This window comes from Pseudorasbora parva, chromosome 12 (genome assembly GCF_024679245.1).
Source record: "Pseudorasbora parva isolate DD20220531a chromosome 12, ASM2467924v1, whole genome shotgun sequence".
Taxonomy (NCBI): domain Eukaryota; kingdom Metazoa; phylum Chordata; class Actinopteri; order Cypriniformes; family Gobionidae; genus Pseudorasbora; species Pseudorasbora parva.
This window is the reverse complement of record NC_090183.1, coordinates 37,380,622-37,406,154: the sequence shown is the minus strand read 5'-3', so window position 1 is coordinate 37,406,154 and position 25,533 is coordinate 37,380,622. Positions and strand designations below refer to the sequence as shown.

Here is a 25,533-nt window from a genome sequence, read left to right as displayed (position 1 = left end):
ATAAAAAAACTATTACAAAAATTAAATGACTTTTTAGTAAACCCATTGAATTTTGGCATAGCATATACACTACTGTCCAGAAGTTTTGTGTCAGTGAGTTTTTAAAATAAGTATTTTATGCTAATACAGGCTGATTAATAATACTTTAAAACAGAAATACTGTGAAATATTGAAATATATTTCTAAAATGTAATTGATTCCTGTGCTGGCAAAGCTGAATTTTCAGCATCATTACTCCAGTCTTCACTGTCACGCGATCGTTCAGAAATCATTCCAATATGCTGCTCAAGAAACATTTCATATTATTATAAATGATTATATTTGGTAAAAATGTTGGTAAAACTTTAGTATGGGGAACACATATTCTGCTTTACCCCTAAACTCCTAGCCTGATGTGGTCATACTCAATTCTATTCAGAATATGAGTCTGATACTTCTCTATTGGGCTGTAATTAGGGGGCATGTTTCAACCGAACCAGGAAAGACCTCAATTGGATAGACCTACAACCAATCAGAGCAACCAATCAAATGCATAACGTTAGTTGTCAAATGTCAACAGAACTCAACTGCACTGTGTTGCCAAGTCCGCGTTTTTTTCCGCAGGTTGTTTTCCATGTCCGCGGGTTGAAGCGACTTTTATGTGATATATAGACCTATGAGTGCGAATTTTAGCAGGGAACCTTGCCAAAATAACACACATTTTACCCCCAAACACAATTTTTTTTTTCAGAGAACCCCCCGAGAAGCTATTGTTTTAGGCTAGTAGTTGGCGGGTTTTGTTGTAAAAACTTGGCAACGATGTCTGCAGGCACGCTGAAAAAAACGATCTTTGCCGATAACGTCCATGATTACATTACTGTTTATCATATGTCTGTCATCGTCTAAAGCCCACCCTGACAATTTGATTGGTCTGAACAGTTTCTGTTTGGGCATAATTACACCTCTATGGATCAAGTCCAGACCGAACTGCACAAGCTCAAATGTTGTGGGCGGGGCTGAGTTCGGCTGGCATCCAGGCTACTGCTACTATACATAAACCAGTGTTTTCCGTCCTTTTGTCTGGCCCAACCAGACATCAGTGGGTGGAGTTAGTGCAAATAGTATTTGCCAACAAGGTAGGCTATTTCACTCCGTTAATGGCAAGCTCAAAAGAACAGCATTTATTTGAAATAGAAATCATTGGTAACATTATACATGCCTTTACTATATTTTATAATCAATTGCGAGCTTGCTGAATAAAAAGTATACATTTCTTTAAAATAAAATCTTTCTGAACCCAAACTTTTGAATGCTAGTGTATCTCAATGCAAACACTAGACACAAATAGATCATCTTACCTTCCACTTAGCTTTAGCAAAGTTTTTCTCGATCTGAGCACAAACGCCATCTTTGATGTTCTTGTCTGAGGCAGCGTTTCCAGATATCCTAAACAACAAACACACAAAAATTGCCCAGCAGTTGTTTTTTTTAAAGATTAATTATAAAGGACACTGGAAAAGGCTCCTTACCACTCGTGGTTGATGGCTTCCTGTGCAGTCAGTCTTTGGTCCTGGTCCACATCCATTAAACATGCAACTAGGCTTTTTGCTGCAATTCAGATCAGTTAAGTTGAATTTGTGTTATGATCAGAACCACACAGATTCATTCCAAACATACACTACAGTAATTTGAGTACTGTACCAGAATCTGAGATGTCATCCCAATAGGGTGAGTCAAACTCGTAGTCTCCAGACAGAATTTTCCGGAACAAGTTCTTATCATGATTATCATATTCGTCGTCATCTGTCTCGTCATAAAACGGTGGGTTTCCAGACAGCCTGTTGAAAATTATGATATGACCAAAGTGTTAAAATTGATAGATAATTAGGACTATAACATTACATGATAGGAGAGATTAGAAAGATAATTAGATACAGAAAATGAAGTGCACTTACAGAGTGGCAATGATCATCTAAACACACAATGTGACTACAGGAAATGGAATGTACATGCTGATGAATGACTCCAGGGACATGTCAGGCAAGTGACTCCAAAACAGTTATCTATGGGGTCTACTAATAAACAAAGATCACGTTCAAGAGCACAGTGAATGTAAACATGTAAGACTGTCTTACACAATGAATCAAATGCATAGATGATGATGATGCATGAACTCACAGGATGTACATGATCACCCCGATGGCCCAGCAGTCCACTGGTCTGCCATATCTCTGTCTGCCAACCACCTCTGGAGCTATAAGATAGAAAGAAAAAGCCTGAATTATGATAATGGGACAAATAAAATATCTCACATAATTAAAAGGTGAACTTTATTTAAAAATACAGTTCAAAACGCAAGTTCTTGGACATGTATTCATGTTGCTTTCATACATTTTTGCAAAACATTTATGATTTAATAGCTAAAAATGGTGTAACCATCAAGTAAAAGTGTTTCAATAACTTCTTGAGACCTTGAATACAAATTTTAATAATTGTCAAAAAATGCATTTTTGATTTTAAGCCCCACGATTTATTACATTTTTTAACATTTTAATTCAGAATAAACAAGAAAGAACTTAAATTGATTAGTGTTACATAAATTACCCTAATATATTATAAAAAACATAATTTATAATATAGGGTGCAGTTACATCCGAAAACTCTTGACAGAGTTCCTCACCAAGGTACTCTGGAGTCCCACATGGCTCTTTGATGAGACCATTTTCCAGTTTGGCCAGGTGAAAGTCACTGATTACAATCTTGGAGTTCTTCAGACGGTTGTAGTAGACCAGATTTTCCAGCTGACGAGCCGAGATATAGTAGTAAAAGCAATCATTTGTATTAAAACTCAAGAGCTTCACATTGCAAAACATTTTGTAGGCATTATTAGGATTGTATTAAAAAACAAGATGGAAGACATGTCAATGATAACAGAATTTTCCTTTTGGTGTGAATTAACTCTTTTCTCATGCAAGACTCATCTGAGATTGCATTCTGGTGCAATAGCATGTGGTGACCATTAGATGGAAGTAAAGCCCAGAGTCACCTTTAGGTTTCTGTGAACGATGTGGAGAGAGTGCAGGTAAGCCACAGCCTCAAGCACCTGCCGAATCACATTGCTGGTGTCTCGTTCTGAGTAGTAGCCTTGGTCTAAGATCCAGTCGAACACCTCCCTTCCTGTGGCGCTGAAGTTAAGCAAAACCAAATGTTCACATGTAATTCACATGCACAAAGATGTCCACTTTTTTGGTTTATAGATTAAAAAACAATCAAGTTACTAAAAAGTGTGTGTGTGTGTGTGTGTGTGTATATGTGTGTGTGTATATATATATATTATATATTATATATATATTAGTACAACACTGTCACTGGGGCAGTACCCTAAAGTACAGCTTTGTATCTTACTTCTTAAGGGGACTTTTTGTCTCCATGAGGAAAACAGCTTATATATCATACTAAATAAATTACAAAAGTTATAAAAATGTACAAAGTTTCTGTGATGTGTAGATTTAGTGTAGGGGAATAGAATATACAGTTTGTACAGTATTAAAAAAATCATTACGTCTATGGGAAGTCCCCATAAAATATGGAAACCTGTGTGTGTGTGTGTGTGTGTGTGTGTGTGTGTGTGTGTGTGTGTGTGTGTGTGTGTGTGTGTGTGTGTGTGTGTTTGTGTGTGTGTGTGTGTGTGTGTGTGTGTGTGTGTGTTCCACAGGAGAAAGAAAGTAACATGGTTTTCGAACAAAATGAGCGTGAGTAAATAATACAAGAATTTTCATTTTGGTTCAACTATTTCTTTCAAATCTAATCACAATGGAAGCAAATACTATTCATTCGCGTTCTTGTATTTTCTTTTTCTCACTCATGCACACACAAAAATCCCAAAGCACTTACAGCTCCAGAAAGAGGAAGTACTCTTTTCTCGTCTCAAAGACATCTACCAGCTGGAGGATGTTATGATGCTTCACCCTGCGGGGAGAGACAGAGAGAAAGCAAGAGAAAAACTGTGACACTGTGAAAGGAAGCAGGCTAGAAACTGAAAGGAAATCATGACTATCTGCAAAAATAAAACCATTTGCATGGTAAAGAGTCGACTGCATTCTGCTACTTTTGTTAAACCAATTTCAGCACTGAGCACCATCTGCAAGCACCTTTCTTCACCAAAATGTGGAACATGTAAATAACCTGCACTGAAAACGTACATTTTTAAGATGAGGATCTCGTTTTTGGCTGCTTTCCGTACTTTTCTCCCGTCTTTCTTCAGGAACTTTTTACAGGTGTACATTTTCAGTGTGTTCTTGTCCTTCGCCCTGAAGATTTCACAAAACTCCTCCCTAGTAAAACACAGACAATAAACAGTGCAATTGAGTCAAGATTGAAAATATGGGCTTCAAAGTCTAATTTAAAACTTGTCAAAAAATGTAATGAAGAAAAAACAAGTGCAAAAAAGGAGCATTTCACAAGTGTACAATTTTCACAGAAAGATTACTATAAACGAAGAACTAAACCATAGATATATACTCACGATTTCACTACTTGTCCCAGGTCATATTTATCTGTGACCTCTGAAGGACTGTTGTAGTCCTTCTTCTCTCCCAGAGTCAAACAGCCAAATGGCATGGCTGCTCCTGCCCTGGAAAACAAACAAAAAAATCATGGTTTTTCAAAAGGTATGAATGATTTCAAACCATGCAGTGCAAACACTAACATAATATATATTTTTTAAATGTTTTATTATATGTACCTTAAAATAACATTACAATTATTTAACAGCTTTGAAAGAACAGCACTTATGCTTAGGTTCTTTTTAAAGGAGACCTGTTATGCCCATTTTTTCAAGATGTAATATAAGTCTAAGGTGTCCCCAGAATGTGTCTGTAAAGTTTCAGCTCAAACTATCTCACAGAGCATTTATTGAACCACATTGTAAATGCCCATTTTAGTTTGGAAGGAAAAACATGCTGTTTTCGTGCATGTATCTTTAAATGCAAATGAGTTGCTGCTCCCCAGAAGAGGGCGGAGCCTGTACAGATCAACCCTTGGATACTGGCCAAAAAGTCAAACATCTTTTAGGTTTTGATTATCATCTCTAACACGGTCATGCTCACGTGACATTAAAGTTCTTCTTCATCATGAAAATGTATTCCTGCATCTGTTTTACGGCCATTTTAGTCTAAACTTCTGATATATGGTTTTCTGAGCGCACACATCTGAAGCATGCACGCGCGACATGAGTATTAAATTAAGCTCTCTTTCACATCTTATTGCGCTTCAACTGTTAATATGAACCAAATAACACCACCCTTAATTGAACTTTAGTACCTTTAATGAGAATACATTTATTACTTGTTAAATGCTCTGGTGAGGAGATAAACATGAAGGACTGTGTACAGCTCACTCAGGGCGGCGTCTGTGCTAATAGGGCAGAGTCTGTCAGCAGTCGTGGGTGGGGCCTAATCATTTGAGATGTCACATTGCATATAAACTGCAAATGGCTTACGCTGGTTTCACATTATGCGCAATCAGTGTAATGACAGCGCAAAAGCAGTATTGAGAGCAGGAGCAGTTTGCGCCTGTTGTGCTTTCACACAAGCATCATATATCTTTTGAGAATGCGACTGTTCCCATTGTCCCAAACACATATGCATACACTCTTAGAAGAAAAGGTTCTATCGGCACTACATATTTGGAATGCCTAAAAGGTTCTATATAGAATCATTTTAAGGGTTCTTTGTAGGAAAAAAGGTTCTATATGGAACCTTTTAGGGGTTCATTCAATATCATTTGTTTTGTCTTTTCTGGATTAAATATTTCATATTATTGACAAACATTTCACTGCATTATTCAGTATATTCAAATGCATTTATACATGCATGTGAATGATCACAAAATTCAAGATATGGGGGTTAGAAAATGTATATATTTATCTCATTTTATGTAGTTAATCAATATCACACGAAGAGTGCAATTTCAGTTTTTCTCCTCCAAAAATCAGCATGATTAAAATGTGATATTAAGTTACTACACCAGTTTAATAAACAATAATTTAATTACAACTACAAAATGTTGCAGAATAATGTAATGTATGAATGAATAATAGCGTAAAGAACCTTTGTGACAAAAAGTGTTATTTCTTGTCTTTATACAACATTTTTAGCATAAAAGGTTATTTGGAGTGTAGTAAAGAACCCTATGGTTCCATATAGAAACCCAATGAAGTGTATAACTTGCTCTATGTAGGTAGTTTACATGATTAAAGTAACCTAAAAGTAAAGATATGCCTCTATTTTTAATCATTTAAACGGGTCTTTGAAGCTTGGGCAAAAAATTCTGGCAGTGATGTATTTTCATATATTTTATTTTATTTTTTTACAGCGCAGGATGTAATGTGGTGATAGTGAAACACACGGAACAACATTACATGATTTTATGGTGAAATTTGTTGTTTTTCATGTTAATCAGGTCAGTTTTGATCAAGAACTATGCACTGTGGCTTTAATTCAGTGTGAACAGCGCTCTGTGTGCGGTGTGAATGCTCTTATCTGTTAACATGGGCACCGAAAAAAATGCACGCTGCTTACGCTCTGCTAACGCGTACAGTGTAAAACCGGCCTTATTCTGAGACACTACTTATGATTCATGGGGTTTTAAAACAAGGAGTAAATGGATTTTCTTCATTATAGGGTGGTTGTGTACACACTCTGCCTACACATTTGTGTTCAAATCATGTAAAAGTGAATTTTGGGTTCCAATCATACCAGGCATGCTAACATAGTACAACACAGTTCAAAAGTTTGTGGTCAAAAAATATTTGAATAGGAAACAAATATTTTAGCACTTGCACATATTAGTGTATTTGATCAAATAAATACAGCCTTGCTGAGCATAAGAGACTTATGACCACAAATGTTTGAACGGTGTCGTATATGTACAACAATATAGCAAAAACCTCCGGAGCAATAATAATGTTGTAGACACTGCTGCATCATTCTAATCCTCCTGTACCTCACATGTTCAACATTACCAAGCAAACTATCAGCCTCTCAATGCACAATATCGTTGATGAAATGATGATTAGAGATGTTTTGTCTTCTATCCGCCCTTTGAGTGCACATTTTAATTGTGCATGTTTTGAAAAGCCGCTGATGTGTTGATGATGGTGTGAATTAAATAAATTATGAAGAGAGTTTTTGCTGTGAAGCCTTGAGATGCCACTCCACATTCATTCATTGACAATTAAAATGCATGCAGTTGTTTCTTTTTTCTTCTTCCATTGAGCTGCGAGTGAGCTCCGCGACCCTGCACATCTTCTGTCTACGCCAGAACTCAAAGACGAGGAATAAATTCTCATTTATCTGAGAGCGAGAAAAAAGTCAGTGAGAAAGAGGGGGAGAGAGATATTTGGCAGACAGCACACTCATAACCACACATGATTAATGCCTACAATTTATTCCAAAAGTGACAATTTCCACTTGCGGCAGGAAGTAGCTCTAACCAATTCAGATTCTTTGAACATGCAATAATCATGCTTATTTATGACAGATCTGAGAGCAAGCTTTAAGACCGAAGCGACATCAGATAGTTGAAAACAACATTCACTGATCAGACTTAATGTATGTGCATTAGGATACCAAATGATGAGTGAAATTGGGTCCCATCAAAATAAAACATATATTATTGGTAGTTTACATAATTCTGTCATTATTTAGGCTACTCACCCTGAAACCTGAATGAGAGTATTTCTGCTGTCGTACATAAAAGAAGTAAAAATGTAAATTATAACAATTTTCATTTTTAGTGCCTTTAAAGGTGGAATTCACTGCTGGCAAAATGAGATTTTAATAAAACTTGGCTATGCAGAAACGCAAAAAAAAATTACATCGGTGCTACATGACTAGGGAAAACAAAGAAAAAGGGCTGTACGGTTTCTTTTTGCCAAAACCTTTAAAACCCATAATGCACTTATGATTTTGTCACCAACTCTCTGCTAAACCAACTGTTCATGGGAGGGAATAAAAAAAAAGTTTGATCTGTAGTTTCAACAAAAGCCATGAAGCTGTCGAAATGATGTTTGAAGGATTTTTGTGAAGAATCAACAACAAGTGGGACATAATCATGAAGTGGAATGAAATTTATTGGATATTTCAAACTTTTTTTTTTTTACAAATCAAAAACTGAAAAATTGGGCGTGCAAAATTATTCGGCCCCTTTACTTTCAGTGCAGCAAACTCTCTCCAGAAATTCAGTGAGGATCTCTGAATGATCCAATGCTGACCTAAAAGACTAATAGAATAAGCGCAGAGAGCATCATGAAGAACAAGATACACACCAGGCAGGTCCGATATACTGTTGTGGAGAAGTTTAAAGCCGGATTTGGATATAAAAAGATTTCCCAAGCTTTAAAAATAACAAGGAACACTGTGCAAGCGATAATATTGAAATGAAAGAAGTATCAGACCACTGCAAATCTACCAAGACCTGGCCGTCCCTCTAAACTTTCAGCTCATACAAGGAGAAGACTGATCAGAGATGCAGCCCATGATCCCTCTGGAGGAACTGCAGAGATCTACAGCTGAGGTGGGAGACTCTGTCCATAGGACAACAATCAGTCGTATACTGCACAAATCTGGCCTTTATGGAAGAGTGGCAAGAAGAAAGCCATTTCTTAAAGATATCCATAAAAAGTATAGTTTAAAGATTGCCACAAGCCACCTGGGAGGCACACTAAACATGTGGAAGAAGGTGAACTTTTTGGCAACAATGTAAAAATTTATGTTAGGCGTAAAAGCAACACAGCTCATCACCCTGAACACACCATCCCCACTGTCAAACATGGTGGTGGCAGCATCATGGTTTGGGCCTGCTTTTCTTCAGCAGGGACAGAGAAGATGGATGAAGCCAAATACAGGAACATTTTGGAAGAAAACCTAATGGAGTCTGTAAAAGACCTGAGACTGGGATGGAGATTTGTCCCCCAACAAGACAATGATCCAAATCATAAAGCAAAATCTACAATGGAATGGTTCAAAAATAAACATATCCAGGTGTTAGAATGGCCAAGTCAAAGTCCAGACCTGAATCCAATCGAGAATCTGTGGAAAGAACTGAAAACTGTTGTTCATAAACACTCTCCATCCAACCTCACTGAGCTCGAGCTGTTCTGCAAGGAGGAATGGGCAAAAATCTCAGTCTCTCGATGTGCAAAACTGATAGAGACATACCCCAAGCCACTTACAGCTGTAATCGCAGCAAAAGGTGGCGCTACAAAGTATTAACTTTAGGGCGCCGAATAATTTTGCACGCCCAATTTTTCAGTTTTTGATTTGTTAAAAAAGTTTGAAAAATCCAATACATTTCGTTCCACTTCATGATTGTCCCACTTGTTGTTGATTCCTCACAAAAAAATACAGTTTTATAACATTATGTTTGAAGCCTGAAATGTGGCAAACGGTTGCAAAGTTCAAGGGGGCTGAATACTTTCGCAAGGCACTGTAGTTTTTAGATAGATAATATTACAGTGGGCAGTGTAGGGGGATAGAAAATATGGTTTGTACATTATAAAAACCATTACACCTATGGAATGTCCCCACATTTTACAAAAACAAGTGTGTGTGTGTGTGTGTGTGTGTGTGTGTGTGTGTGTGTGTGTGTGTGTGTGTGTGTGTGTGTGTGTGTGTGTGTGTGTGTGTGTGTGTGTGTGTGTGTGTGTGTGTGTGTGTGTGTGTGTGTGTGTGTGTGTGTACCACTAGAACGCATGATAGCTTAGCATTTTCCCTTCGTGTTTGTACTTGCTTTAATGTGCACTTTTTTCCTGGAGTTTTATTCCTTGGGTAATAAACCCTAGAGCGTTTTGCATTAAAATTAACCAGTGAACTAGTGAAACAACCAAAGAAGAACAAAGTGCTCAAATCTAAATGCATCACACGCAGAGCCCAAAAGTCCCCTACCAGTGTTAAATTCCCCTTATGCAGCACATCATGTGATACTCCGTTAGTTTAATCTTCTTTGAAGAGCCTGAATAGACTCTCCAAATTGGTGACTCTTCTAAAAATGTCACTTTACTGTTTTGAGAGCTGGGAGGACAGCTATTATTTATTGCAGTATAACATACTGAAACAAACGACAAAAAGGACTCACACAAACAAGCAATTACACATCAGGCTGGCAGTACAATTGCACCGCTACTCGGGTCTGACCCAACAATTTGCCAAACACCATGACAGTCCTCAATCACACTGAAGCTCCACCGGATAATGTGACAGGATTTTGTCTCGAAAGCCTTCAGGCTTTCAACATTAACAAAGAACCGAGACAAAAACCTGCACAATAGTTCACATGCACTGCACGCCTCTGAACTCTGCTGGGCTTGAACTTACTCTGAAACTCTTTGTTTGATGTTACAGTACAAAAACATCCTATTTTCTCTCCTCCACTCTCCCAGAATAGTCCAGAAAAGGCAGGAGAGCAGACTGAAGCATCATTACCACCCAGCAACGGAGTATCAACCAAAAAAAAGGCCATTCCTGATATCCACAGTAAAGGAGGCATTACATAAATTACAGGCTGAGAGAGAGGCTGTTTGCTTTGCCCGTCAGAGGAGCACTAAGGTCTCTAATTAATCTTGCCTTGGCCCCGATGATTGCAGGAGACACTGGCTTTGCAAGGCCAATATTTGCATGGTAATGAGGGGAGAGAGGTGCTTTAAAAGACAGATCAGTTCAGAGGACAGAAGAGAGGTGTAAAAACCTACCTGGGACTGAAGTATTTAGTAATGATGTTAACGTTTTGCATAAGCAATTAAGATGCGAGTATAATAAATGATACAACATAGTATGAATGTTTCACCAATCATTATATTTGGGTCTTTATAACTCAGATATATATCGAACATCGTGGATTCCACAATATATAAAACTCTCCTGATCATTTAATAACGACTACAAAAGAATAAAATGAAGCACATTTCATTACCTTTTTGGAACTTGAAAGGGTTCAATTTGAGCAAATGTTTTACTATCTTCACTGTCATCATCAGAACATTTCCCCAGTACATTAAGCATCTGGGTCATATTCACGATCTCAACCATATTCTCAAAACTTTCGTTCTCAATGTCTTCGAAATCAATATTTTGATTGCTGACAGCTTCTTCAGCATATCCACCATCAAGTGACAGTGTATTATTTGATTGCATACAGTACACCATTCAAACAAGTGTTTACCTTTTACCACAACTTAAATAAATGAAAGTTTGCAAGTTAAAAATTCTTATTTATTGTTTAAAAAAATTAAACCTTTTAAGCTGCAAACATCATTTTATAGAGTTCTGTTGACATAATAATAATGATCATTACATCAACTTAATATCGTCTGTAATTTAAAGTAAAATGCCTGGTTTAAATGGCTTCTTTAAAAAAAATGGTTGTAGTAACTTAATAAAATTGTCTTGACTTACAATACTGCAATTCTCATTAATGCACTGGTAACTTCATGTATTGATTACTGCAATGCTCTTCTTACTGGTCTTCCATCCAAACTTCTCCATAAACTTCAGCTGGTTCAGAACTCTGTGGCTCGTGTTCTAGAACCCTTTCTACCATGCACATTTCACCAACTCTCCAGCGACTTCACTGACTACCAGTAAAATATAGACTTGACTTTAAAATCCCGCTTCTCACATTCAAGGCACTTCACAGTCTCGCTCCTCCACATCTTACTGATCTTCATCATATTTACACTCCTTCACGCACTTTACGATCCTCACTCACACTCTCTCGTCTTACCACATGTACGCTTAAAGACCATGGGAGCAAGTAGGGCTGGGTTTCGATTCAAATTTCAAGAATCGATTCGATTCTGATTCTCAAGATCTTGAATCGATTATCATTATTCGATCCGATCCGATCTTTGAGATTTAGATAGTATTAGTATTCTAGTATCTAGTATTCTCTGTCCGTCGTGGTAACGAGAGAAGAGGGTGTCCATGGTTAACCGATTAACTGATTAACCGTTAAAAATTGCGTAACCGAGTGAAACATTTTGCTCGGTTAAGTGGCATCAATGACGTGCTTTGAATTTAGTTGTAATATATTTTTCACCCCTAGAGACCGCCAGAGCGCTCCCAGACATTTGTAATATCCACAAGAAGAAGTCATGACCAGCTTTCTAAGCGGGCAATGAAGCGGGCAAAGAAAGCGTGGGAGCACTTTAAAAATGAGAGTGACGGGGCAAAATGCAAGTATTGCAATGCAGTGCTTACCGCATTTTCAGGCTATAAGTCGCTCCGGAGTATGAGTCGCATCAGTCAAAAAATGCGTCATGAAGAGGAAAATAACATAAGTCGCACTGGACTAAAAGTCGCATTAGGGCAGAAGCAGAGCGGAAGCCGCGCGCGCTGTACATAACTGATCAGAAGAAAGAAAGTTTGAAGTGAGAAACTTGTGAATGACTAGAGAAAACCAGAGGTTACTTTAACTGCAATGAAGAAAACAAAAAAAGCTAATCGCGGACTGAAAGCAAGATGGCCAGAGCTGAAGGAACGAGTCCACAGATGCTTGAACATCTCATCCTAATTTAACGAAAATCAGCGTATGACTCACAGACATGAAATATATCTTAAGAAAGCTTGAAATGTCTTTTAACATTTTAAAACGAAAAGAAATAGGCTACTCTGATTATGTAATCCATGATGTGCATTTCTCTCTATAGGCGCGTTCACTACGGAGATGGCGGTCGTCAAATTAATAAACTAAAAATAACCCTGACGCACACTATGGTTAACCGAGTATTAACCGCTAAGGGCCTCGGTTAACGGTTAATGAAAAACTTGAAAACGTGCAGCCCTAAGGAAGAGTGAGGAAAACTTCTTCAGCACAGTGGTGGCGGTATAGTGACGAGAGCTTCGGCTTGAGTTTGTTTACCTACTCTAGTATTCTCCGTCCGCGGCGGTTCTGGAGTTTTCAAAGCTCGTTGTTTTAATGTCCTTCCACCTTGCGCGCATGCGTGAATTCAATGACGCGGCAAATTAAAATTCACTGGGAAAATGTAGGCCTATTATTAAATCGATCCTCTGAGTTACGGATCTCTCTTTAGAAATTAATATGAAAATCGATTCAGAATTGGTGAATCGATTTTTTTCAACACAGCCCTAGGAGCAAGAACTTTTAGCCATGCGGCCCCTCGCCTGTGGAACTCTTTCTCTCTCTCGATATCCATAATATTCACAGTCTACAATCTCGTCTTAAGACCTACCTTTTAGGCTTTTTTATGATTTACTACTTATTTTTCAGTCTCTATGATGCATGTGTGTTTTAAGTGTGTTGATTTATTTATTCCTATTGTTATTGCTTGTTTACTTGTAAAGTGACCTTGGGTGTTTCAAAAGGCACTGTTACATAAAATGCATTATTATTGACTTCATGCTGACCAAATTTAGCGCTGATCGGGTCAATCGTCTAGGAGGAGTATATTACATTTTTTTACAGATGTGTTTTCCGAACAACACATAATAGCTCAGTTCCTGTTGGGCTGACGCATAACTTAGAGCACAAAAGTTGTTCGGCCTGATGAGCTCTATGTGTACCGAGTTTCATATATGCATGTGCAAGTGTGTTTGATTTATAGACCAAGACATATAGACATATGGTAAATGGACTGCATTTATATAGCGCTTTTATCCAAAGCGCTTTACATTTTGCCTCACATTCACCCATTCATACACCAACGGCGGTGTCAACCATGTAAGGCGCCATCCAGCTCGTCGGGAGCAGCTGGGGTTAGGTGTCTTGCTCATGGACACTTCGACACTTGGTCAGGTGGAACCGGGGATTGAACCACCAACCTTCCGGTTTGTAGACAATCTACATGAACCACTGAGCCACTGCCGCCCATGTTTATACCATCTTATAGCCTGGCCCCTACATATACCATCTTCAGCCTGGCCCCGATGGCCGCACATTCCAATCGATGTGCAAAATTTCACAAGTTTTCAAACATGTTAAGGGCCCCAAAAGTGCCCGAACAGTCATGAATAAAATAAAATAATAATAATAATAGGAACTCTAAGAAAAACAGTGTTATTATTAGGCAGTGTTCTAGTTCCCAGCAGGCTTTGCATAGGACTGGTTGGGGAGAATAAATGTTGAAATTAAGTATTAATTTATTTGTTTTAAGTAAAGGGAAAGACCTGTTAATGTTTAACTCTGTTTTGTTTGACATTTAAAAGGGTTTCTATAATATTGAAATTTTTTAGGTTACCAGGAGTTGTGCCAAGAGAAGATACATAAAGACAAACACTACATCAACTCTATAAGCAATGACTGTGCTAATGCCATTGACAAATAATATCTTACTTGTTCATTAAATAAACATGTTAAATAAGTTACGTTGGCATATGATTGCTGTTGATTTGAACTGAAATAGAAAAGATTAACTGGTTCCAGGGCTACAACTCCACTCTCAGAAAAAAAGGTACAGTGGAGGTGCAATTTTGTTCCTTGGGGAACAAAATGTATAACTGTACCTTTTAAGGTACACAATTGGTCCTTTGGGTACAAATATACCATTGTTTTACTCAGTTCGGTCCTAGTGAGCCGCTGTCCGGCAGAGTTTAGTTCCAACCCTGAAATACATCTATAGAAGCTCTTATTGAGAACAGGTTTAGCTTTTGATGTGTTATTGAAAAAGTTTGGTCACCATTATGGTGATTAGTGTTTGCTTTAGTTAGGCAGTTTGACTTGGATTTTTATGTAGAGTTTGTTACATGTTCAAAACAAAAGAAGCCAAAACTAAATCATGAAGAAAAAAGTCTGACTAAACATTACTTTCTTGCCACAGACATTATAAATTTTGAGTTTTTAAAAGCTTTCTAAGAGGGGGAAAGTTTAGACACACACACAGCTATCAAGAATCAGCATATGAATCTCAAAAATGCTGAGATAATTAATGCTGCAATGCATGTTGGGAGCAATAATTTTTATACTGTGGTGGCTTAGTAGGGTTGGAGCTAAACTCTGGAGGACATCAACTCTCTAGGACTGAACTTACCTACCCCTGACTTTGAGGTACAAAAATGTACCCTTAAGGGTACCACCCCAGTGACGTCCACTCGTACCTTAAAAGGTAAAATTCTGTACTCTTTTTTTGACAGTGTCTAGTAGTTGGAGCGACTTTTTTTGAGTAATCAACTTAAAAATGTGTCTTTATGCTACTAATTATTAATTTCCTCTAACTCAGTGTAGCTTTTTGGTTGAATTTAAATTCAAGTTATATAAAAAAAATGATGCAAACTGTTGAGTCAACACATTATTTTTAAAAGTGTACTTGCTCTGCAGTAGATTGTTGAGGCATTCCAAGTTTTGCAGATGATACTTATGTATTGTTTTGTTTTATGCCTGCAGTAATTATAAGTGAAACATAACATCATCACTATGTGTATAGCTACTTTGATGAATTAAGGTGAATTGCCCTTATTGAATCATCTGAGAATGAATTGTTGTTGCGCAAAAAAAAAAAAAAAAGAGATGCTTTAACAATTTTTTCTTGTTATATTGTTTATAATAAATGACTCGAGGTATACGTTTAGGTTTAAGGGATGTTTCTTTCATACATTCATACACTCATCATTGTATTGTATTGCATCACATATGTTTTGCCCCCGCTATAAAAACTATGGTGCTCTTTTGGGGTTTTCTGAATAAGGTGTTTTTTTTTCCTCCAGTATGACCTCCATATTCTTACTATATCATACTAAGCCAAAAAAAAGCCTGATCTATCAAATATAATACTAAAATATGCTAACTTTTTGATATTGTGGCAAAGTATTACATTAAAAACGTATTTAATGTGCCAAGCTTTACAGGGTTAAATATCACCATTATCTTGTTATGTGAAACTAAAATATATAGAGCGACCAAATTAATTCGGAAAGCATAGCCCAGATAATCTTGGAAGAATTTATTAAGAAATGTTTGAGTTCATACTAAAAATCTATGACCTTTGATCGCAAAAACTAAATTCTCTCTCCATTTGAACTCACTGTTATCTACGAGACACAGCTGAGATATTAAGAACTTTGATTTGTGATTTATCTCTATTTTTCATGAAAGGCTCATCCCATCTGGGGTGCATGTAAAAATGCAATCATTACATTACAACATTAAGTCTTATGGAATGTCCATTAGGTAGCACAATAAACATAGGACGATTATTTTGTCTCAATGGCAGCTGCACTTTTTCTTTGACAGCAGAAGTTAGGAAAAGGCAGATGCAAGCACATCAGGGAAATTCATTCCCATTTTGAGCAAATTTGTAAAATTGAAAACTCATCTAAATGTTTCTAGCTGAAGAAATACTCAAGCTCCAACTAGCAGGGAGATATTACAAATACATTCATCTAAATTGTGGGTGATGTTAGTCTTTTGTATTCATGTGTTAGAAAACAATTGACACAGTATGACCCTTTTACCTTGTTTCTGATAAATTATGCAATCCAGCCTTAGTATTTATGCGTGCGCATGTGTCTCTTCGACGTGAAAGCTGTCTGTGCTCTGTAAAGCTGAACATTCAGTTTGAAGCCTTGGGCATTGTTTGTCTCTCTCTCTTGCAGAGCTGCCAGCCGTGTCTACATTTGCTGTCACTCAGCCTTTTCTATAAGAAATCCTGCAAAGCTATATAGTGTTCTAACTGCCTTTTGAGCTTAACATCAAATAAGATTTTGGAATTGTTTCAGGACCAGCACCATTCAAACAAAGAATGATGTTTGGATTCATTCGTGTGCTGTCATAAGTTTACCTCGACTGTTTTACCAGTCACACTCATTAAAGATAAAACACAGATGAGATCTGGCCCAGACAGCAATGAGATTAAATTTAAAGCAAATGTAGACTTTTGTCTTGTGTGTCTCAGATATTTCTCTTCAGAAAAAGAATGTCATATGACACATGCACCTACTCGAGAGATTCAATTAGAGATCTCAACAAGCTGAACTCAGATTTGCCAAGACATCAAGTCAGAGATTTCGGTAACACTTTACAATAAGGTTTAATTTGTTAAAGGGATAGTTCACCCAAAAATGAAAATTTGATGTTGATCTGTTTACCCCCAGTGCATCCAACATGTAGGTGTGTTTGTTTCTTCAGTGGAACACAAATGAAGATTTTTAACTCCAACCGTTGTTGTGTGCCAGTAATATAATGGGGTGAATAGGTAACAATTCTATGAGAGCATAACAAACAAACAAAAAAACATGCTTCGGGAACATGCACAAAAAAACCCTGCTGCTCGTGACGACACTTTCGTCTTAAGACACGAAACCGATCGGCTTCTGTGAGAAACTGAATAATATTTGTTTGTTTTTTAACCTCATATCCTGACAAATCTCATCTAGTGTTCCCATCCGCTATTACTTCCCTCTGATAAGGTCAAACTGGCGCCTCATTCGACCGATCTGTGCAGGCACTAATGAAGAATCTATACATCTATGAAAGTAAATTTACATACTTTTTGTATAGAGAAAGATATACGTTAATGTCTTATAATAACCCAGTTACAATTTGTCCTGTAATTCCATTATGTGTGTCTGAGTTCAATTAGCAAAGCATTTTGCCATTTGAGCATTTAATACTCTAAATTGGCCATCAAGCCTCCATCGGCCATAACAAGCATTTTATTCTCCTCTTACCTAAAAAAAACGCACGCTCTTGCAGCAATCAAACAAATGAAGAGACATAACGTCAATTAGCTGTGAGTCAACAAATGGAGACAGACATTATTTATCAAAACATTCATATGGATGAATTTATTTTTAGAAATGTGTACTTAGTAATCTAATTGATGGTGCATCATGTTGTTTGTCTCTCATTTGGCACAATCATAGCATTAAACTGTGTGTTGTAAATGTACTCTGGCCATGAAAGCTGAGGTTTGATTAAACACAAAGGAACTGCCCCACAAAGGGTGACTGTATGTGATCATGGGCATTACATAAACACTTTTTGAACAGTAATTGACTTTTCTTAGTTGAAGCTTTTATATAAGTTAAAGGGATAGTTCACCTAAAAATGAACAATCTGTCATGTAGTATTTTTGCAGTAAAATATCCAAAAACTGCTAGGCCAGTGTTATATATTTTGTTCAGTTGAGTACCTACAATACCCCAAATGTTTCCAACTATTTGTAAATTGTGAGAAAATTGCTATTTTAACCAAGGAACCGGGACGTGTCAGCATTGCGTTTGAGGGAGTCGCCTGTCAATCGCGTCATATCTGTGTTACCTTCAGCTTTATTCTGCAGAAGCGCTTTTCTCTTAGCAGTGTGAACAAGTGTCACAGCAGTACTGAGCGAACGCACAGAGTAACGTCATATCATTTTAAACACACTTAAATGTATCTAATATGATAAACAGAGCTGCTTTACCTTTACTGGAAATAGTGCAGGCGCCCGGCAACTGTGTCCCGTCCCATCCTTTCATAATAAAAGTCCCGGTGCTCACGAGCCGCGTGTTTGTTTAACAATCGCTCCAGCGGCCGTGCTCAGCTCCACGTCACTCGGTCCTGCTCTGCTTCACACTACAGTAACGTTAATAACCGCATCCATCAACATGGTTTCTGCCGAGTCCTATTTTCCACCGGCTGTGAGGTGAAGACCCCATTTCCCAAGATGCTGCACTCAAACTTGGCGTCATCAAACTACGCCTTTGTTTGGAATAGGTGCCCTCCAGTTGACGGAAAGTTGCATAGTGCACCTTTAATCTCGCCCTTATGTCATTCCAAACTCATAAGACTTTCTTTCATCTTCATAAGACAAATTAATATCTTTTTGATTAAATCTGAGAGCTCTCTGTCCCTCAATAAACAGCTACGTAACTACCAATTTTGGCCTGTTTACACCTGGTTTACACCTGGTTGACACCTGGTCACTTCATGCATTTTTACAGCTATCCGATTTATCAAAACGATTTCATTTACACTTGCTCACTTAAATGCATCTCCACGAAACGGATATAAATCCAATCTCCAATTCCCATGCTATATGCAGATTTAATGGAGTTCACATCAACGAAAACAACAGATATGAGCTGCATTTTATTAATCATCAGCTAATTTCAAAATCTAAACACAGCAATACTAGTGAGCGCGGCAACACAAAGATTATTCAGGTTTTTTATATCTGGCTAGTGTGGCTATATAATGACATATAGCCTTAGCCTATAACATGCTCTCATGTTTATTTTTGAGCATTTTTTTGGGGAGGAGTAAAATTTACATGTGATTACAACAACCAGATGCATTTAGACTTGTTCAGTTTCATCATGGTATGCGGCCCAGACCACCTCCTGAAGTGGTTTGAGAGATCGGACTTAAATCTGTCTTAAATGCGTTTAGGCAAGTCATTTACACTTGGTCTTTTCACTATCGGATAGCTATCTGATCAGAGAAAACGCATGACCAGGTGTAAACAGGCCCAAATCCTAATCCTAATCCATGTTAATTGAACGGATGAGTTCAAATTTTCTGAAGAGACACTTTATGATGAACAGATTGAATTTATGCTTTTTATTCACATATAAACATTCATCAATCCACACATTAGTTATGATAAACAGAAGCTTAAGCATATTCGTTGTGTTTCTTCAGAAAATGTGAACGAAACTGCTTGATTCATATGAATCTCTTTATGAACTTTTTGAAGTGTTAAAGTGGTAGTTGTGTAGGGTTTGATTTAAGTTCCTTTAAATCATTACAAAATTTAACTCAAGCTGGGATGACGTACAATCAGGCTTACATACACAACACATTTCTACACTCTTCCCTTTCAACACGCAAAACTGTCGGGAGGTTCAAAATTGATTAACTTTTAATCAAGCCCAAATTCGTCATGTTTAATAGCCTGAGGCATCTAAAAACCTCAAGAAAAATTAAACTGCAACTTAAAAGCTGCATCTGAGTCTAAAAGAAAATTATTGATTATACTCATTTGAATGACCCACAAAACTATTTATTAAATACATAAATCTGTGTAGGATGGTTTACAGTTATAAAATGGCTTTAGAAATATTTTATCAAAAAAACAAACATGAAGAGCATCTAACAGAAAGTCAGGCATAGGCCTTTTGATGCTATTCTTGTGCTTTCCAAAGTCAAATTGTCATACTGAACTGATGATGGACATTATTTAAGACCTGAGACTTACAATCTTTATGGTAATAATCTTTATTACCAACAATATCAATAATACAAATACCTCACTAATTTACATAACGCATGAGGAATGAAATTTGCATAAACCCTATATGACCCCAACTAATCTACATTCAGAGCACAGAGGTCTCATTTACAGTGAGCTCACAATTCAACTAAACTGTTTATCGTTTTCAGCATCGCAAATAACACTTATAACATTTAGTGTTATTTACCATATTATCTACTGTTATTCACCGTATTATATTCACAACAATATTCCTCACAAAGATTTTGTGAAATAAAATATAGCCAAATTCACAATGTGCAGTCTCTCCTTTTTTCCATTTCTGAGAACTTGTCAGAATGATTTAAGGAGTATTAAATTAAACATTTTAAGTGTTTCAAAAAGAGCTGGAAAATAACCTTGGTAGAACTTTCTTTACGAAATATAAAGAAATGTTTCAGTTTTCTTCTAAAGACTCCTCCATAGTCCAGTGAGATGTGAATTGGAAAGTCACTTCCAAGAAAATCAGTTATTGTACTTCATCCATTTTCTAGTATTATTACTTCTTCCATAAAGACTTGCAGCTTCCTCTCTTCCTTATGATTTCTGATTTAAGCAAATCATTTGTGATTATAATGTCAATGCCAAATATGCATAATTTACTGTAGAAAAATGAGCAAATAAATAAATAAATAAACCAATTAGAACGAACACACACCATCAATATATTTTGATAAAATATCTTCCTGTGTTCCACAATAGAACAAAAGCATCATGACACCAGAAGGTGTGTAAATTATGTTTAAAGCAAATGATCTGAGGAAGGTGCGACTTTGAACTGACCAAATTTAGAAGTGTAAATCCATGTTCTTTGCCAAGTACATTGCTAATATAACCTACACTAACAAACAAACAAAAAATCATGGAAGATAAATAAAATCAAGGTCCACGGAACTGAATTCTTCATGTTTGGTCAAAAACACACCACATCTTGCGTATGACTTAAATAATGCAACACACCAGATTTCAGGTGATAGAGGTCTGTAGATGGACACCACAGGCCTAACAGACAGCAGGATTCTTAGGTCTCTTCAAAGGGTGAATCTTATCAAGCTGTGGTGAAACAGTAGGTGCCAGATGGCTTCGTACAGCACCAAGACACGCACACAAAAAATAAAAAAATAATACTCCCTCTGATGTTACACCAAGGAGAATTCTGACACAAACGATGGAACTCACTACACAACAACTACACATTTTATCCATACTAAAATGTACAACTGTACTTTTTGTAGTGTAAACGGTCATAAGGAGTGTGAGTGAAAACATTCCCGAGACTCAACAGACAACATCAAAGAGCACAATACAACCTTCAAAGAGGGCAGTGCATCTTATCTTACCTGTCTAATACCTCCACAACGCTACAAGCTGCTGCGGTCAGAACCGTCCCTTCCCAAAAACACTTGTGTGGTATCTCTGAGGAATGGCTAATTGGAGGAATTCTTTGCGTATTAAGAACCCTGGATTCGCTTCACACCCAGTCGGCTAATCTGTCCATTCTGTTCCTTATGTTGTTTGTTGCCTTGGTTACAGTCATACATAAATGCAGTGGTACAGTACAGTGCGGCTGCTTTAGAGCAGTAGTTGGGCTGGTGGATTCAAGAGGAGGGGAGCTGGTCAGTGTGCAGCACGAAAAGCTCTCCCTAAGTATGTCAGGAATATTACCAAAACTTTTTGATTTGTGTCCTTGGCCGGTGTGGGAGATGCCTTTTGAGAGTGTTTAATAAATCCCAACTGAACTACTCTGCCATACAATGGAAAAGTGCAGTTACTACAACTGAGTTATGATCAAAATGAAAAAGTAGTTGCCCCATAGCTACAATCTCTCTGCTAATAATCTTCTTGTTCTCTATCAATCTGGTTTTCAATCAGGCCACAGCACTGAAACAGCATAGGTAAAAACTAGTAAGGCCCCCCCTAATATCTGCTGTCTCAGGTTGTCTTACTGTTCTCATCATGCTTGACTTAACAGCTGCCTTTGACACTGTATCTCATCACATACTTACCTTCCGGCTATCAGCTATCGGCATGACGGGTAGTACTTTGTCTTGGTTTATATCACATCACACTGATGGGTCATTTTTTATTACCGTCCATAACTTCAAATCTTCTTTGTGTTCTCTCTCTCTCTCAAGGTGTCCTCAAGGCTCTGTTCTTGGACCACTTTTGTTCTATATTTATTTGTTACCTCTTGGTCACATTATCCATAGTCAGGTTGTAAGCTATCATTGTTGCGCCAATGACTTTATATATTTACAAATTTACATATCAGCTGACTCCGCCTCTGCTCTAACGCTGGACTTATTGAACATTCAAATCTGGTTACCTAGTAACTTACTAAAACGTATTAATGATAAAACTAAGGTTAATGTTTTTGGCCCACCATCTCTTTTAAAAAAGTCTGAACTGAATGTATCTATTGATGGGTCTATATTAATTCCATCTCTTACATTTCAATCTCATATAAGTTAACAAGACTGCATTCTATGACCGTCACAATATTGCCTGACTGCAACCTGCTCTCAGTCCTGCACTAAAGATACTAGCCCTTATTTATCAATCTTGCATAGAAACGGGTGTATATGTTGCCATAAGATTATGCTTACACTCCTCTTACCTCCTGATTTATGAAGCTGAGCGCACCTCTAAAATCCAGGTGTACGCACCTGCCCTTGATAAAGGCCACAGCTGAAAACGATTGTCATTAGAACACGCCCCTATATATTCAAGTCTCGGCCTCCCCCATGCCCTCATTTTACGCCATGGACACACGGAAGAAAGAAGCGAAAGAAGCAAAGAAGCGAAACTTCTCCAACGTGGAGATCAAGAACAAAATTGTTTTATTTGTGAGTTAAAAGAGTGGGATTAAAGGCGCCCACAAAAACAAAATATGGACCCAAATTACAGGTACTGTTAATAATGTGGGGGTTGCGAAGCACACTTCAGCAGAGGTAATGGTTTATTGCTTAATATAGACCAATAGTGATGTTTATTGTAGGTGAAAAAAAAGTGGTAAGATATAAAGATCGCCACAAAGAGGCACGTCTCAGCACTGAAGAGGAGCCGGAATTAGACTGGGGGAGGCCCACCGGATCCAAGCCTCCAGCTGACACCGAACAAGGAGCGGGTGGCAGCCCTCAACATCACATGTATTGGGGTGTACAATAGTGATGCTGATGTGATGTGGAGTACCAATCCTTCACATTAATAATTGCATGACAATTTGTAAGATTCTTCTTCTAATTATTATTATGATTTTTATTATTAATGACGCTTATTGTTATTTAGAAGAAGAATGTTGTTATTATTATTTATTTATTTTATTATTATTATTATTTAAAAGAAGAAGAATGTCATTTTTATTATTTTGTCAGTCTGAATTATTTTCAGTCCCAGTCCGTGCGCAGCTGCCAGGCCTAACCCTGAAACGTCAGGTAAAGCGCACAGGCTCGCAACTGGAAGAAAACATGCCTAATCAAATGCTTTGGTAAATTCACACAAATTAAACATTGAAGTCCATGTTGCACAAAAATGACAAAAATTACAAACACTGAAGTTTATAATTACTATGTTGTTGTTGTTGTTGTTTTACAGTGGGTCATAATGTAGCATATCTTTGTCAGTCCGTTATGTGGTGTTAGGAATTGTTTTTCTGCGCATTTTCGCACTAACTCCAAACACACGGACACCACCTCCTGAGCTGGCATAGGATTTGAGCATGCCGTACGCCAACGTCCATATTGATAAATCTCAAAGTCACCGTGGTTTTGGGTGTACGCTGGAAATTTGCCGTACGCACTTTTGATAAATGAGGGCCACTGAAACTCTAATTCATGCTTTGATAACCTCTCATCTTGACTACTGTAACTTACTTTTTATTGGGCTGGCCACAATATGTTCAAAATTCTGCCGCCAGTCATCAATCAAATCAAGAAATCCCATTTTGCTCTATAATCTACATTGGCTACCTGCTTCTGTCTGCATTTAGTATACAATTCTCTTGTTAACTTTTAAATGTCTTCTCTTCCTCAAACTCTTTGTGACACTTCTATTATATCCTCATTCAAATCAAAACTTAAAATCTTATTTAATTTAATTTTATATATATCTTATTATATATATATCTATCCGCTCCAAGCTGAACTCGAACCCGCAGAGAGTCGGACACTCTAAGGAGGCTAAAGGCTGCAACCCCTAGCGTCAGTCGCTAGAGCGTCTTTTGAATCACTTGAGTTTTAGAAATAAAACTTATTATTATTATTATTTAAATCTTAGATTAAAATCTGTCCTGTGACAGATGGGTTTGGATCAACTGTGCTCAGATTCAGAGACAACAGAATGTGACAGATATCAAATCAATCAAAAATATTTTAAGCCCTTTTTCTTAGTTTCAGTGTTGGGTTTCTTCATGTTTCCTTTGCTTTTTATCTGCAGAAGACAAAACACTTAAAAGGGACAGTTCCTTCAAAAAATTAAAATTCTGACATTAATTACTCACTCTCATGTTGTTCCATACTCGTAAGACTTTCAATCATCTTCAAAGCACAAATTATGCTATTTTTAGTAAAATCTTAGAGATTTCTGTCCCTCCAATGAAAGTCAATTTACCCAAAACTGTGACAGTTCAAAACATTCATTGTTTAATCCAAGTCTTCTGAAAAGACATGATAACTTTAAAATTTTTAAATTTAGGCTTTTATTCACATATAAACATTGTTCAGTAAACATACGTAAACACTCAAATATGGTAAAGGGAAGCGCAACCGTACTTGCTTGATGTGTGAGAACAAATCTCAACGTGCTGGTATGATGTGAGAATGAACCTCACTGTTTCTCGCATTAAGCAAGCATGCGTGAGCTTCCGTTTACCAAATTTGAGTGCTCTATGTACAACATGAGGGTGAGCCAAACAATCTACATTTTTAGGTGGCCTTTAAGGGCAAATTTGCCTGTCATCAAATATTCCTTTAATAAATATAATGTTGTCTTACGTAGCCATAACTTCAGACTGACGGTAAGTCTAGCTTTCATTGGTCACGGACCACCCCAGAGGACATCAGACAGACATGTAAAGCAACCAATCTTAATTTGTTTTCTTCAGCATCATGTTTAGGGACATTAAAAAAAGTAATGTCGATGTCCCACAATAAAAGACAGCCGTGCAATTCAATTTAAGAATGTCATGCAAGTTTAACACAACAATGGTGCTGTGAACTACACATACTTTTGAAAAAACAGTGTTTAATTGGTCCTGTCTGATAAGCACTCATGATGGCTTTCTTCTTCCATAAGGAGGTTTGGCGACACACAAC

At 37.3% G+C, this 25,533-nt stretch overlaps 1 protein-coding gene across 2 annotated transcripts in view; it reads right to left on the bottom strand.

The window, feature by feature from the left end:
- The window catches only part of camkva (CaM kinase-like vesicle-associated a), a 34,312-nt gene that overhangs the window by 1,964 nt on the left and 6,815 nt on the right, over window positions 1–25,533 (bottom strand). The window contains exons 1-10 of one of the 2 annotated variants that reach the window (XM_067458506.1): window positions 21,562–21,714; window positions 4,505–4,612; window positions 4,182–4,313; window positions 3,874–3,948; window positions 3,026–3,164; window positions 2,660–2,780; window positions 2,158–2,233; window positions 1,681–1,817; window positions 1,509–1,587; window positions 1,338–1,425 (exon numbers count right to left, since the gene is read on the bottom strand). In XM_067458506.1, the coding sequence (XP_067314607.1) occupies window positions 1,338–1,425; window positions 1,509–1,587; window positions 1,681–1,817; window positions 2,158–2,233; window positions 2,660–2,780; window positions 3,026–3,164; window positions 3,874–3,948; window positions 4,182–4,313; window positions 4,505–4,599 (942 nt within the window). In that variant the 5' untranslated portion in view covers window positions 4,600–4,612; window positions 21,562–21,714. Of the gene's footprint in view, window positions 1–1,337; window positions 1,426–1,508; window positions 1,588–1,680; window positions 1,818–2,157; window positions 2,234–2,659; window positions 2,781–3,025; window positions 3,165–3,873; window positions 3,949–4,181; window positions 4,314–4,504; window positions 4,613–21,561; window positions 21,715–25,533 lie in introns of those variants that run through there. The other variant, XM_067458505.1, reaches the window with a different exon arrangement.